The following is a 13767-nucleotide window of genomic DNA, read 5'->3' as shown; positions in this document are numbered from 1 at the left end:
CCACGTTAAATTCCATTTGCCAATCTTTAGACCATTTGTACATTATATCGAGGGCCTTTTATAGGTCTAAGTTAATGATTCGCCATATTTTTGTGGCAATGGCAAATTTGCTAATATTACCAATGATTCCTAAGTCTAAATCATTTACATATATCTGTCTATCTATATATAGCCCGACGCCCTAATCCCGCACATGGTGGCCGCAGACAAAACGCCTCCAAGTCGCTCTGTCATCCACCATTCTACCCTCCCCCCAGCTCACTCCCCCTTCCCTCATATACTTCTCAACTCCATCCCTCCACCTCATCCTTGGTCTTCCCTTCCGTCTCCCTCCCTCCACCTCACCTACATACACCCTCTTAGACAGTCTTTCATTCTCCATTCTCTCCACATGTCCAAACCACCTCAGTGTATTTCTTCTAATCTTCTCAACCACATCCACATCCACCCCACAACGTTCCTTCACTTCATTCGTCAACCTGTCCCTCCATGTCACTCCACATGCTCCTCTCAAGTAACTCATTTCCACTGCTCTCAGTCTTGACTTTTTCCCCTCTTGCAAGGTCCATGCCTCGCTTCCATACGTCAGAGTAGGGATCACAATGCTATCATGCAGTGACTTCTTAACTTCCATACTCACCTCCCTATTTCTCATCACTGCTTTCAGTGAACCAACAACCTTCCTTCCCTGCTGTACCCTTTCAAGCACTTCATCCCTAAAAGTTCCATCATTACTCATCACACTGCACAAGTAATGTCTTGAATGCACTCACATTTTCCATATCCTCGCCATCCAACCTCACCGTGCATTCTGTGACTTCATTCCTCTCAAACACCATAACTTTACTCTTGTTTACATTAACTCTCAAATTCCTCTTCCTACACACTGTTCCAAATGCATTCACTAAACCTTGCAACTCCCATTCATCTTCACTCAACAATACTGTATCATCAGCAAACAACAACACCGGAATCTTCAACATCTCACCCTCATTCATTAGAGCCACCCCTACATCAACTGCCCTACCTTGCACCTCCTGTACGACCCCATCCATGTATATATTAAACAGCCATGGAGACATCACACAACCCTGTTTCAGTCCCACACTGAGATCAAAGAACTCACTTAGCTCACCATCCACTCGCACCGTAGTCCTAGCTCCTTCGTACATACTCTTCACAGCACTCAACAATTTCCCCTCCACTCCATATATTCTTAATACCTTCCACATACCTTGCCTATCCATTCTGTCGTAAGCTTTCTCCAAGTCCATGAGGGCAGCATACACTTTCTTTCCCTTCTCTAGATACTTCTCCACTAAACATATTAGAACAATATCTGATCTACACACCCTTTTCCTTTCCTAAATCCCCCTTGTTCTTCTCCAACTAGCTCCTCAGTTATATGCCTAACCCTATCAATGAGTATTCTACCATATATTTTTCCAGTCACATTAAGAAGGCAAATACCCCTATGGTTACCATATACATATATATAAATAATATAGGACCAAATACTGATCCCTGTGGTACACCGCTACTCACTAAAACCCAACCCAACTTAGTGTCATTTATTTTCGTCCCTTCAGCCATAGGATTCAATCCATTTTAAGATATCACCGTCTATACCGCGTGCTCGAACCTTCCTAACTGACCTTTCGTGTGGAACCCGCAATAAATGCATTACCAATGGCCACATAAATAATATTGTAAGCTTTATCGGTATATACCGCCTCATGGACCTCCAAGAAAAGTTATGCTTGTGAGTCAGGATCGTCCTTGCATAAATCCCCGCTGATTTTTATTTATGAGATTAAACCTTTCTAGTGCTCTCTAATTCTATTTGCTTAAACTGACTCTAACATTTCCCCCCCTGTTAATGTTATACTTACCGAACTATAACTTGATGCAGCTGATTTATTACCCTCCCTTTTTTGGTATTGCGTTCGCTGTTTTCCACATCTCTGGAACTCCTGAACTTAATGAATCATTAAATAACGTCTTGGTTTCCCTTAAAATTTTGCATATACATCGTCCAGACGTGGGGATTTTTGAGGCTTTAGCATATCAACTTCTCTCAACACGTCCTCCTTACTAATGGTCATTTTACTAAGAATATTGTTCGTATTATCATCGAAAATGTTTGTTGTTTGAGAGATGAGGTTTAAATTTTTCTTGGTAAATGTTAATGCGAAATAATTTAGGACAGAGAACGTTTCTTTATCATCACTGGTGATAGAAGGCTACCTGATTCTGTTCTAAAAGGTCCTATCCTGTCTTTGTTTTTCGTACGGTGCAACAAATAAAAACCCATGGGGTTTCCTTTCCATTCTCGAGCAACCTTAATTTCATTAATTATCTGCTCGTTGCTTTCCGTATCTGTCTCTTTACTTACCTGTTCAAAATCGCGTACCGGTTACATAAGCGTTCCTCTCCCCTCCCTCCCCCCCTTTTTTATATATATTCCTTTTCTTTGGCCTATGAGAATTTTAATCTGCTATTTAACCATCTCGGTTCTGTAGTATCCGTTCTAAACGCTTCTGAAGGGGTATCTATCCTGCCCTCTATGTAGTACATAACTCATCATATTTCTCACCCACGGAACGGGTGCGTGTCACTTGGCCTGAGTTTATCTCCGTGACCTTAGCCACCATCCCTCCTGTATCTTGTCCCTCATCCATGACCTGAGCTTCTGAAGTCCCCTTCCACCTAGATCCTGTCTATCACCTACGACCTGAGCTTTCCTAGTGACGTCACTCTCCCTGAAGTAACCAGTCTCCCCATGGATTCCAGTTCTGAAATACGCTCTTAATCAAAGTTCCAAAGACAAAAAATTCGGAACACTTTAACGATTTTCAGTAGAACGGCCATTCCAATTAAATTTGAACTTAAATTTCTTCTTGGTCGCTTTTCCCAAGTCGTCGGCCAACTTCTGTATCATGAATTATGTTTTCTGTCTTAGATAAAAGCAAATCTAGTATATCATCACATCTAATGGGCTCCCTGGTATACTGATAGTGGAAATTATCCTGCACTACTTCCAGAAATTCTTTTGTCTCTGCATCCCCTGTCAGATTCTGCCAATCTATCCTTGTCAGGTTAAAGTTCCCTGCGATAATTACTGAGCTGGATTGTGCTGCTTCCTTAATCTCCTCCCAAAATTATTTGCTATCTTCTCTGCTTAATTTTGGAAGTCTGCAAATAGGTCCTAAGGCTAATTTTCCTTTGTTACTAAATTCAACCCAAACACTTTCAGGATCCCTACTGACTTTAATATTTGTTTTATTGCAACAATTTCATGAATATTTTACGTAAATAACTACCCCGCCTCCCTTTCTTTCCTAACAATTATAGTGAAAATGATTATACTCCTGGAGCTGATATTCCGCCAAAAATTCGTGAGTCTGTATTCATCCACGTTTCACTATCTACACTCATATCTGTATTTACTTCTTGTGTTTACACATTTCGTTGCATCTATGTAAGCCTGATGTTAAAGATCCCTGAATGGATTCGCTACACCTTACCATACATCTAACACTTAACTCTGAAATAAAATCTCCCAAGCTCCTCGCCTGCTTACCAAGCTAAAGTAGCAACCTCCTGTCTACTACGATGCATCCCATCCCTGCTATACTTGGGGCTGCGATCGTAGGACCTGTCTCAGTTGTCAATGAATGATACTGCATGATCCTTGCAACACTCCAGGTGACAGTTAAGTCCTGGTGCTCTGGATATCCACTCCCTGTTAACTCATCATCTCGACAGAATTCTAAGGACAACACAACACCCACTCTTCCTCCTAACTTTCTCTACCATTTCTTTATACTGCTGCCACAGTACCTCAGTCCATATAAATACAGTTCAGATCAGTAAACTGGATGTTGAAACATACGATTCTTTGTATATCGAAAATTTCACAGAGTAATAAACCCATTCTTTTCGGTGTAATATACAGACCGGCCAGGTTAGTCGAGGAAAGTAATATACTTCTGTACGACGAAATAAAATCAGTAATTAAAAACAAAGACAGCGCTATTATGGAAGACTAGTAATCCGAATATTGACTGAAAAAATTCGTGTGCTGATAATGAAGGGAACAGGTTGTTAGAACTGGTAAACGATATATTTTGAAGTCAGGCAGAGAATACAGCGACGTATGGTAATAATATTCTCAACCATGCCCTAGCAACAGGTGGTGACCTAATAAATTTATGTGATGGTGAAAATTTAAACAATAGCGATCATAATATTACTCTTGAAGTTAACAGCAACTGCAAAATACAGTATAAATAGCCTTTTAGTTCCTAACTTCAGGAAAACTAATTTCAGTAATATGAGAAAGAAAACTTCTAACCAACTGGATTAGTGGATAACGTCGGGGAAATGTGGGAAATATTCACTAATCTATTGAGCTTCATTAAACGAAAAAAGTATATATACGGTTAATTACCCGAAGAAATCACTGGTCGCAAGAGAAGACCATAGACAAAATATAAACGTACAGGAAATCACGATGACAGTACCGAATATTTTAAACTACAGCGGCCATGTACGGAAATTATTCGGGAACTAAACAAGACTACATGGCGAAAATTTCTCGTGACGCAAAACCAAACCCTAAATTATATTTTCATTATGTGACGAGAAAGAAACCGTAAAGGACACCATAGGCCTTCTAATAAGCCTGGGAGGCGATCTCGTCCATGATAACCAAGCAATAGCAATATTACCGAACGACTCACTTCACAGTGTTTTCACACAAGAAAATAGTGTAAATATTCCCATCCTTCAATCGGTTGAAGTTATCAATCAACGAAGTTATCAACCAACAAAGAGACAGAACACAAAGTATTATACTGTCTTCTGAAAATCGACCTAAATAACTCAACTGGCCCAGATCAGGTATCTCCTCGCATACTGCGTGAATGTTACTGACAGTTAGCCTCTTCTATAACTAAAATGTTCAATAAATCCTTAACTGAATGTAGAGTACCTAATCAATGGAGGCTTGCTAATATATCACCGATCTTTAAAAAGGGCGATAAAAAACGCGCCACAAATTACCGCTTCCTTAACGTCAGTACTAAGGAAAATTTTGGAGAAAAAAAAAATGTTAGAGGCAAAATTACCGTGTCCCTTAATAGGCATAATCTTGTAACAGATCAGCACGGGTTTCGTAATAACAGATCACGTCTCACAAATTCGTTTAAATTTTTGCAAACATATACTATAATAGTAGAGGCCAAATCCAAACACGATGCCTGGATAAGATTGTAAAATCATTTTGGGTTAAATGCAGTCATCCACTATGGATAGTTAGGCCATGGGGTGGGTCATCGCGCTAGGATGGATGCCACCCTGGATTTTTCCATTAGGGTCATATTTTAACCCTTTCCTCACAAACATGTGGAGGTGTAGGAGGACTACTGGGCCTTGGGATAGGTAACTGTCCTCAAGGAATAGGCCCTGAAGCCGTTGCCCAGAGTCGGACACGTAAAAAAAAAAAAAAAAAAAAAAAAAAAAACGCGGTTTTGAAAAAAATAAAATAAATTTGAGGTATGGGTAAACACAATGTGCTGTAACATTTTTTACAACTGATGACAGATGAATAAATTATAGCTTATTTTGTAACTGAGGATGTCTTCTATCAGATGCACTGAACAATATTTTGATTAGCTGCATAATTAGGTTACCAAAGGTCAAAAGGTCAGGTGACCCCTGCCCCCCCTGGAATTTGTGTCTATTTGCGTTCATCGCCTAAGAAAATTTTAACTTGTAGAACTATTTCGTTTTTAAGACACTTACATAAGAGAGTATTAATATGGGAAATTTTGAAAAAGTTTAATCAAGCTACCCTCACTGGTGACCAAGAGACATAAGGTCAAACTTTGTCCTCTTTACAAAGAAAAGAAGAAGCCACGTCATACATCAAAACGACCATAAACTACTATTATGATTTTAATGGGCCGTCTTTCATCCACATATGGCGCTCTCGACATAAAAAAAAAAGAAATAACTGCTGCTGAGAGAGGGATTCGACATGAAGGTTATAATAATACCTTACTATAATGAATCTGTAAGCAGGGTCTGTGACATGGCACTAGGGGGAAGCGAGCATTTTTTCATCCTAGTTGCCTATATAGCTACAAACATTTTTCTGCTTTGCATCTCTCTAACAGAACATCCATGTTTCTTTTTTCAGACAATGGATCCAGTTGCCAACATAAAGTGGAAGAGCAGCCAGCAGTTCTCATTCCAGAAATGTATCTTCTGCCAGAAATGTGGTAGTGAAGACACTCGAAAGTCCTGTCCACAAGGCATCAATACCCTGAAGGAGGCATTAGCTACAAGGATCCAGTACGACTGTGACAAGTTCCTTGACGCAATTGATCTGTTGCAGAATGATGAAATTGACTTGAATGACAAACATTAACTTGGTTTGGTATAAAAATTGTTATTCCTCCTTCACGGTTCTTCCCACCTACAGAGACTGAAAAGGAAGTCACTGGCAACGAAGTCTGCAAATCCCGTACGCAGTGAAGTTGTACCCTCTTCTGGCAGATCATCCGTACCACGTGTTCAGTGACTGCAGTGTATGTACTGTCAAGGTGAACGTGAAGGAAATCATCGTAGGTGATGACATTGGAAACTTCTTCCAGAATAATGGCTTGTGCTCAGTTGGGCTGTTTTAAGGTACAGTCTGTCTGGTGTCTGTGCTTAGTTGGCCTATGTTTTAAGGTACAGTCTGTCTGGTGTCTCAGATCTTGTTGCATCAGAAGCAAAATATCACCTCCAGTGTCATGCCAGGTTTATGAGGAATTGTAAGAAGCACCAGGTGGATGCAGACAGCTCTTTGAAGTTTGATAAAGCATGTTTCAATTAAGTCGTCAAGGAACTAGACAGAGGACTTAGTCATGGCAATATCAGGGGCAGATATTGTGAGCTGATCAACAGAAGGGGTAGGCCTAACTCAGAAGACCACTTATGTAGTTTACCTGACAGCAATACTTTAAAGGATTTCAGAGACAATCTGACATAAGTTTTATGTGATAAAATAGAATTTGCTGCAAATACTAGCAAGAAAGAGTCTTTCTTAACTGTTCCTTCTGGTAGTAAAGAGTCAGTCTTGCAGACCATCAAATGAACTTCAGAGGTCAGTCAGGCCCAACAGACTGAAGCATTGCTGATTCAGACAATTTGCTTGAGAGATGAAAATGACAACCTTCTAAAATCAGTGCATGATGTTAGCAACAGGATCAAAATGGACATATTGGAAGTTGATGGCCATTCGTCATATGATGTCATTGACATGGACCATGCTAAACAGGTTGTACCGCAGTCACTTTTCCTGCTCCTCAGCCTAATTACTGAGGATGACGAGTCTGAGGAAAATCGGAAGAGGATTGTTAACATTGCACAGGACAAAATACTTGCTCAGTCAAAAGGGCAGAAAATGACACCAAAGCACATTGGTCTCGGTGTTACAATCCATCATGCCACGAGAAGTAAACGATTAGTGCAGTTGGTTCATGCAGCTGGACACGGCCTGAGTTATGAAGGCGTCCCGCGAGTGGACACAAGCATGGCTAAAGCTGAGTTAGACTGGTATAACTCCAATAATAACATGGTAGTTCCTGCAAACCTGGTCGAAAATAAGTTTGTACAATTTGCAGCGGACAATATAGATCTTATTGAGGGTGTTCTCGATGGGAAAGGTACATTTCATGCAATGCAATGTGCGGCATTTCAGTACACTGAAGAGGCAGGTGTTCCGGTTAACGGCTCATGCAAGATTATCGGAAGGGATAAATCATTTGGACCATTACTTCCGAATGACTTTCACAAGGTTTTGCATTCTGGGTATCCAAGGGAAATGTGTCCAGCTCCAGTATTTGATGGTGATGTGCATAATGAGTGGCACAGATCAGATGAATCCGTCCTGTGAAAAGCAGAACCCAGGGATCTAGCATGGATGCTTTGCCACATGCGAGACAGACAATCAGCAGATACCTGCATGGACAAGCTTAAAAAAAATCATGTCCCAGCACAAATCTGAGGTGTCGATGGTTGGTTATATGCCCATCCTGCCAGTCCCGCTGACAAAATGGACACCATCTACACAATAATAACCCAATGCAGGTATATTGTCAAAACCTTCAACGTTCCCAATAAGGTCATAACCTTTGACCAGGCCTTAAACTGCAGGGCAAAGGAAGTCGTCTGGGCGAACCTGCCTGATTTTCAAAACGTTCTTGTGCGTCTAGGACCATTTCATACAGCCATGAACTTTATGAAAGCCACTGGGCAACATATGGAATATTCTGTTTTAAAGGATATGTGGGTTGAAACCCCAGCGACGGAATCGACAACGATTAGCCCTAGCAATGGTGCATATGACAAACCACCATTGCACGTCGTTTAGTAAGGGTTAATTTCAGCCCTTTTTAAATTGTCCCTCTCTTAAATTACACCAATGTTAGAATTAAACCAAATAGTGAGTAAGTGAGTCATATCTTCGCATTGAATTTTAGTGGATTGTCACAGTAGCTATAGACTCGTGTGTGTGTGTGTGTGTGTATATATATATATATATATATATATATATATATATATATATCTATATATATATATATATATATATATATATATATATATATATATATATATATATATATATAGATAGATATATATATATATGTGTGTGTGTGTGTGTGTGTGTGTGTGTGTGTGTGTGTCTCTCTCTCTCTCTCTCTCTCTCTCTCTCTCTCTCTCTCTCTCTCTATATATATATATATATATATATATATATAGCGTTTTTTTTTTTCAAGGCAAACTTTGAACCCCAGTATCTCAGTTCTCAATAGGAGTACCTTGATCAAACTTTTTCTAAAACTGCCCATATCAATACTTTTTCAAATAATTGTTAAAAAAATGATAACGCTACAAGTTAAAAATTTTCTGAGGCGCTGAACGCAGAGGCAAATATACCAGGGGGTGCAGGGGTCACCTGAACTTTTGACCTTTGGTAACCTAATTATGCAGCTAATCAAAATATTGTTCGATGCATCTGATAGAAGACATCCTCAGTTACAAAATGAACTATAATTTATTCATCTGTCATCCGTTGTAAAAAAATGTTACAGCACATTGTGTTTACCCATACCCCAAATTTATGATTTTTCTTTTTTTTTTCAAAAGCGCGAGTTTGTGAGGAAAGGATTAAAATATGACCCTAATGGAAAAATCCAGGGTGGCATCTACCCTAGCGCGATGCCCCACCCCATGGCCTAACTATCCATGGTGGATGACTGCATTTAACTAAAAATGATTTTATATTTTATTTTCATGTCTTGGCCTCTTTACTATAACTGGGACGCAAAAATACCATCGGATGTCATCTACCTTGATTTCCAGAAAGCGTTTGACAAGGTCCCCCATCTAAGACTACTTGAAAAGCTGAAAGGCCACGGCCTTTCTAACAAATTATGTTCATGGACAGGTGATTGGTTAATAAATCGCAGGTAGCGTGTAGTGTTAAATGGCAAATTGTCAGATTGGCTAGAAGTAACAAGTGGAGTTCCTCAAGGGTTCGTTCTAGACCAGTTCTTTTCACTATTTATATCAATGAACTACAACATGGACTCACTACTAAGGTAACGAAATTTTGATAATTGGAGGCACAGCAATTACGAAAGCAGACTCTGATTCTGTACAAAACGATCTGGATAAGTTAATAAATTAGAGTGAAAGATGGTAGATGAAATTGTAGGTAGATGTGAGGTAATGCACTTTGGCGACAAAAACGTTGTATATATATGAATATCGTATGTTCAGTACCCCACTGACGGAAGTAAAGAAGGAGAATGATCTAAGAGTTTTTATCAGTTACGACCTGAAAAACTCAAAACAGTGTATAGCAGGCAGTAACATGGCAAACAAAATGCTCGGCTTCATCGCAAAGACCTTTGATCATAAAACGCCTGATGTAACTTCTAAACTTCATACGCCGTTAGTTAGCCCACACCTAGAATACTGAGTACAGCAGTGGTCTCCGAATCTTATTGTGGGCGAAGATAGTCTTGAGGGAATGCAACACAGAGCCACGAAGACGATCCCATCGCTGGGAAATTTACCCCACGAAATGCGATTAAAGAAGCTTTTTTTTTTTCCCTCCGAAAAAGCGACGACTCAGAGATCTGATACAAGTATTTATAATTCTTAACAAATTGGATGATGTTAGATATGATTATTTGTTCGAAATACAGAATGATACTGACTAGAAATAATAGAATGAAATTCTAAAAGCAAGAGATGCAACAGTAATCTAAGGAAACACTACCTTAATATTCGCGTAGTGGAAAAATGGAATAAACTACCAGCAATAGTAGTTCGTGCAAAAACTATTCATGCATCTAAAATTCGGCTAGACAAACATTTTGAGTCTATAACTAACTTAGTGTTCTTTATTTCCAGGTTGAAGTGATGCTAAAGACTGAGAGACGAACGGTAGGATTAATAATGAGAACATTCGGCGATTGTGTTTACTTTTCTATTACAAACCTATGAATAGATATTACATAGTGCATAGTCGTTGCTCTTCTGCCTCTCCTGTGAATTTCCGTGACTGTTTTTGCCAACAAGCATGGTGTTTTTTTTTTTTTTTCCCTGTCGGTTTAGCCGGGTGGTGTAATGGGTGGGGCAGAGCTTTCCTATTTTTTATCTTTTCCTCTTACGCGTTGGCTAGATCTTAGAATTATAATTTTTTCCGCCAGATAACCTCGTCATGGGCCAACAGGCCTCCTGTTATCTGTACTTCCTATGTATTTAAAACACTGATGTACTGTAGACAATGGAATTATCTCCACTATATTTCAAATCCAATACATTCCTTACCTTCCCCCCCACAAGACTTACGTGCTTTTTAAGAGAAGTACGGAGGTCTCTGTACTGATACCTTACCTAATTAGAATAAAAATTTTCTTACCTTTAACTCGCGCGGCCCCTGAGGCCAGTCTGGATGGTCTGCCACCACCCAGAGTGCCGCTAGACCCCTCGCACACCACATCATTCATCCTGCCCCTCTTACTCATCACGTTGCTGCATTTAATTTAGGCGCAAAATCTAGTTACTGTTGTTTCACTTGGGTGTCAGGATACCACTTCATTTGGACGATAACAAATCGTTACTAACCTAACCTAAGCTGCAAATTTCAGCCCAGGATGGGCATGTAAATATATTGCTTTTACTGTACAGTATGTACTCTATTTTGATTTAACTAAGATTTTTATATATTTTATGTATTCTAACAGCCACGTGTAACTGATTTCTTAAAATCGTTTCTTTTTCTTGCAGTTCGTATTACTGATGTATTATCAAACGACTACTCGAAATGGATATGTCCCGTTCTGACTGATTTTAGGTAAGGTTTTAAAATAATCCTTTTTAATTCGGCTCCCACTACTCTGTTTTAATTCAGTGCCCAAATGAAGTTTCATGTGGCCCCCAACCGAAATACTGTTTTCGCTCAAAGGAAATTTCAATGCCCCCAAATGAAATGCGCCGCCAGGCAAAGCATTGAATGCATTCGTGCACCTTACACTCGTTTCCTTTTTAAGAGTTAACGTAGTTGCACCGTTATACACAAGCTTCCATCCTTCGGACTTCCTCTTATCCTTCACTTCAACTCTTTTACTAGATCTAAGTTCAGTCTTCTCGTGACGCAGAGTTTGTATCTCCTGTTTTAATTAAAGAAAGTTTTCCTTTAAATCAAGGTACCTTTCTCAAAACTAACAGTGGAAACACTCATCTCAGGTGCCGAAGCCGTCTCTCTCACTGGCTCACACATAAGACAAAATTCATGGACTAAACACATATAAAAATCTCACTAACCACTAGCTTTCAGCACTCCGAAACACTTTACCACCATATTGTAACACTAGAACACACTCTGCAAACACACTAGCAGAACATACTAGCACAACACATATCACAGCACTAACACAACTCTGACAGCAGACGGGTACACTCGGCAGTTCAGGAGAGACCAGGTATGACTGCACTGAACGACCTCAGGTAGGCCAATGAACGACCTCAATTAAGTATGGGTGTCAGTACGTGACACAGATCAGAATTTTAAACTTATTTGTAACCAGAGTGTTGAAATATTTGCAGTTCCACATGAGGTCCACTAAAGGAACCAGTCCTCTCCTAGGAGGGAGTGACAGCAGGATATCACCCTCCCAGTGCTGGCAAAGAAGGCTACTGGCTGGGAAGGGGTGGCTGTAGTGAAATTTGTTTCGTTCAGAGTCTGAAATGTGACGGGTCTGAACCAACAAACTGCAAATGTAAATGCAAGCATATGAAAGGAGACATCCTACTTCCAGCACCCACTTTAAACATCTGTTACAGGTTGGGTTTCGGACTCCAAACTTGGGAGCACGCACATTGTGAGAACATGCATGCTTCCTTGGTTACACACACACACACACACACACACACACACACACACACACACACACACACACACACACACACACACACACACACACACACCGAGAGAGAGAGGCAGGCAAAAGCATTATCGTTCCTCCTCCTAAAGGTGGGCGATAACAATCAAATCCGTTCTCAAAGATTAATGGAAAGGCCAGAGTTGAGAATATCTTTGAGAGACAGGAAGAAATCGACTTGGGTATGAGAGCAGACTAAAGCCAAGGACTTTATAGAAGTTGAAAAAGAAGAGAAATGGGGCTGGGCAGGTTATGTAGCAAAAGTAAGGGATAACCAAAAGAGCAAGAGAGTGGCTGATTGGACTCTAAGAGATTACAAGCAATGCAGAAAAAGGCCAGACAGGAGGTGGAGATGAGACAGAGTTTGCAGGCAACACCTGGCAGAGACTGGCTTAGTCAAGGAATTCATGGAGAAGATTGGGGGAGGCCACTGTTGGGTGAATGTATACGAGTACATATTATATACATATACGTGAATTTACAGGAAACAGCTTAGGATCTTTATTCCTCTACCGCTTCGGACTACACAGAGTCCATCCTCAGACAGAGCGTACAAAAGTAAGGAAATCAGAGATATTATATACACAGGACTTCCCTAAGACCTTTGTCGTGTCTGCTGTTGTTTGGCTGCCCCCCTCTATTGTGTTGACTTGACATGGTGCTTAATTGCTCCCCCTTTCCCTCCAATCAGCAATAGACACAACTAAGGTCAATGGGACGTCCAGTGCATAAATATCTCTGATTTCCTCATTTTTGTACTCTCTCTCTCTCTCTCTCTCTCTCTCTCTCTCTCTCTCTCTCTAACGATGGACTCTGTATAGTCCGAAACGTTACAGGAGTAAAGAACTTCAGCTCATTCCTGGTTTCCCTCCCACCTATTTCTATTTATTCGTCAAAATGGACCAAGCATAATTATATATATAAGCTTACCATCTCCGTCAGCGTCCGAATCACAGGCGTCCCCGGTACCGTCCCCGTCTACGTCCCACTGCCTGCGGTTGGATGTGGTGGGGCAGTTGTCACACACGTCACCCAGCCCATCACCATCGCTGTCTTTCTGGTCCACGTTCGCCATCAGCGGACAGTTATCCTGCAACAGGTTTATATTATTCATTATTGTTCTTCAACCATCGTCCATCAACGCATCTCTCATAGTTAGTCCTTAAACCATTGTTGATTCTGACAGTAATTCAACCACTCTCCACTATTTCTGACGATCATGCAACGGTATTTTATTTATATTATTAAAGCTGCTGTG

The 13767-nt window shown here is 40.3% G+C and overlaps 1 protein-coding gene across 1 annotated transcript in view; it reads right to left on the bottom strand.

Moving 5' to 3' along the window:
* Positions 1–13767, bottom strand: part of LOC145415623 (cartilage oligomeric matrix protein-like) — a 108812-nt gene that overhangs the window by 69001 nt on the left and 26044 nt on the right. Inside the window, exon 5 of the mRNA XM_080284844.1 lies at positions 13440–13599. Coding sequence (XP_080140970.1) covers positions 13440–13599 — 160 coding nt within the window. The remainder of the gene's footprint in view (positions 1–13439; positions 13600–13767) is intronic.

Source organism: Coenobita brevimanus, chromosome 103 (genome assembly GCF_032717465.1).
Source record: "Coenobita brevimanus isolate Jiangsu-jjx chromosome 103, ASM3271746v2, whole genome shotgun sequence".
NCBI classification, from domain to species: Eukaryota; Metazoa; Arthropoda; class Malacostraca; order Decapoda; family Coenobitidae; genus Coenobita; species Coenobita brevimanus.
The sequence above is the reverse complement of the archived record's forward strand: the minus strand, read 5'-3'. Positions and strand labels throughout refer to the sequence as shown.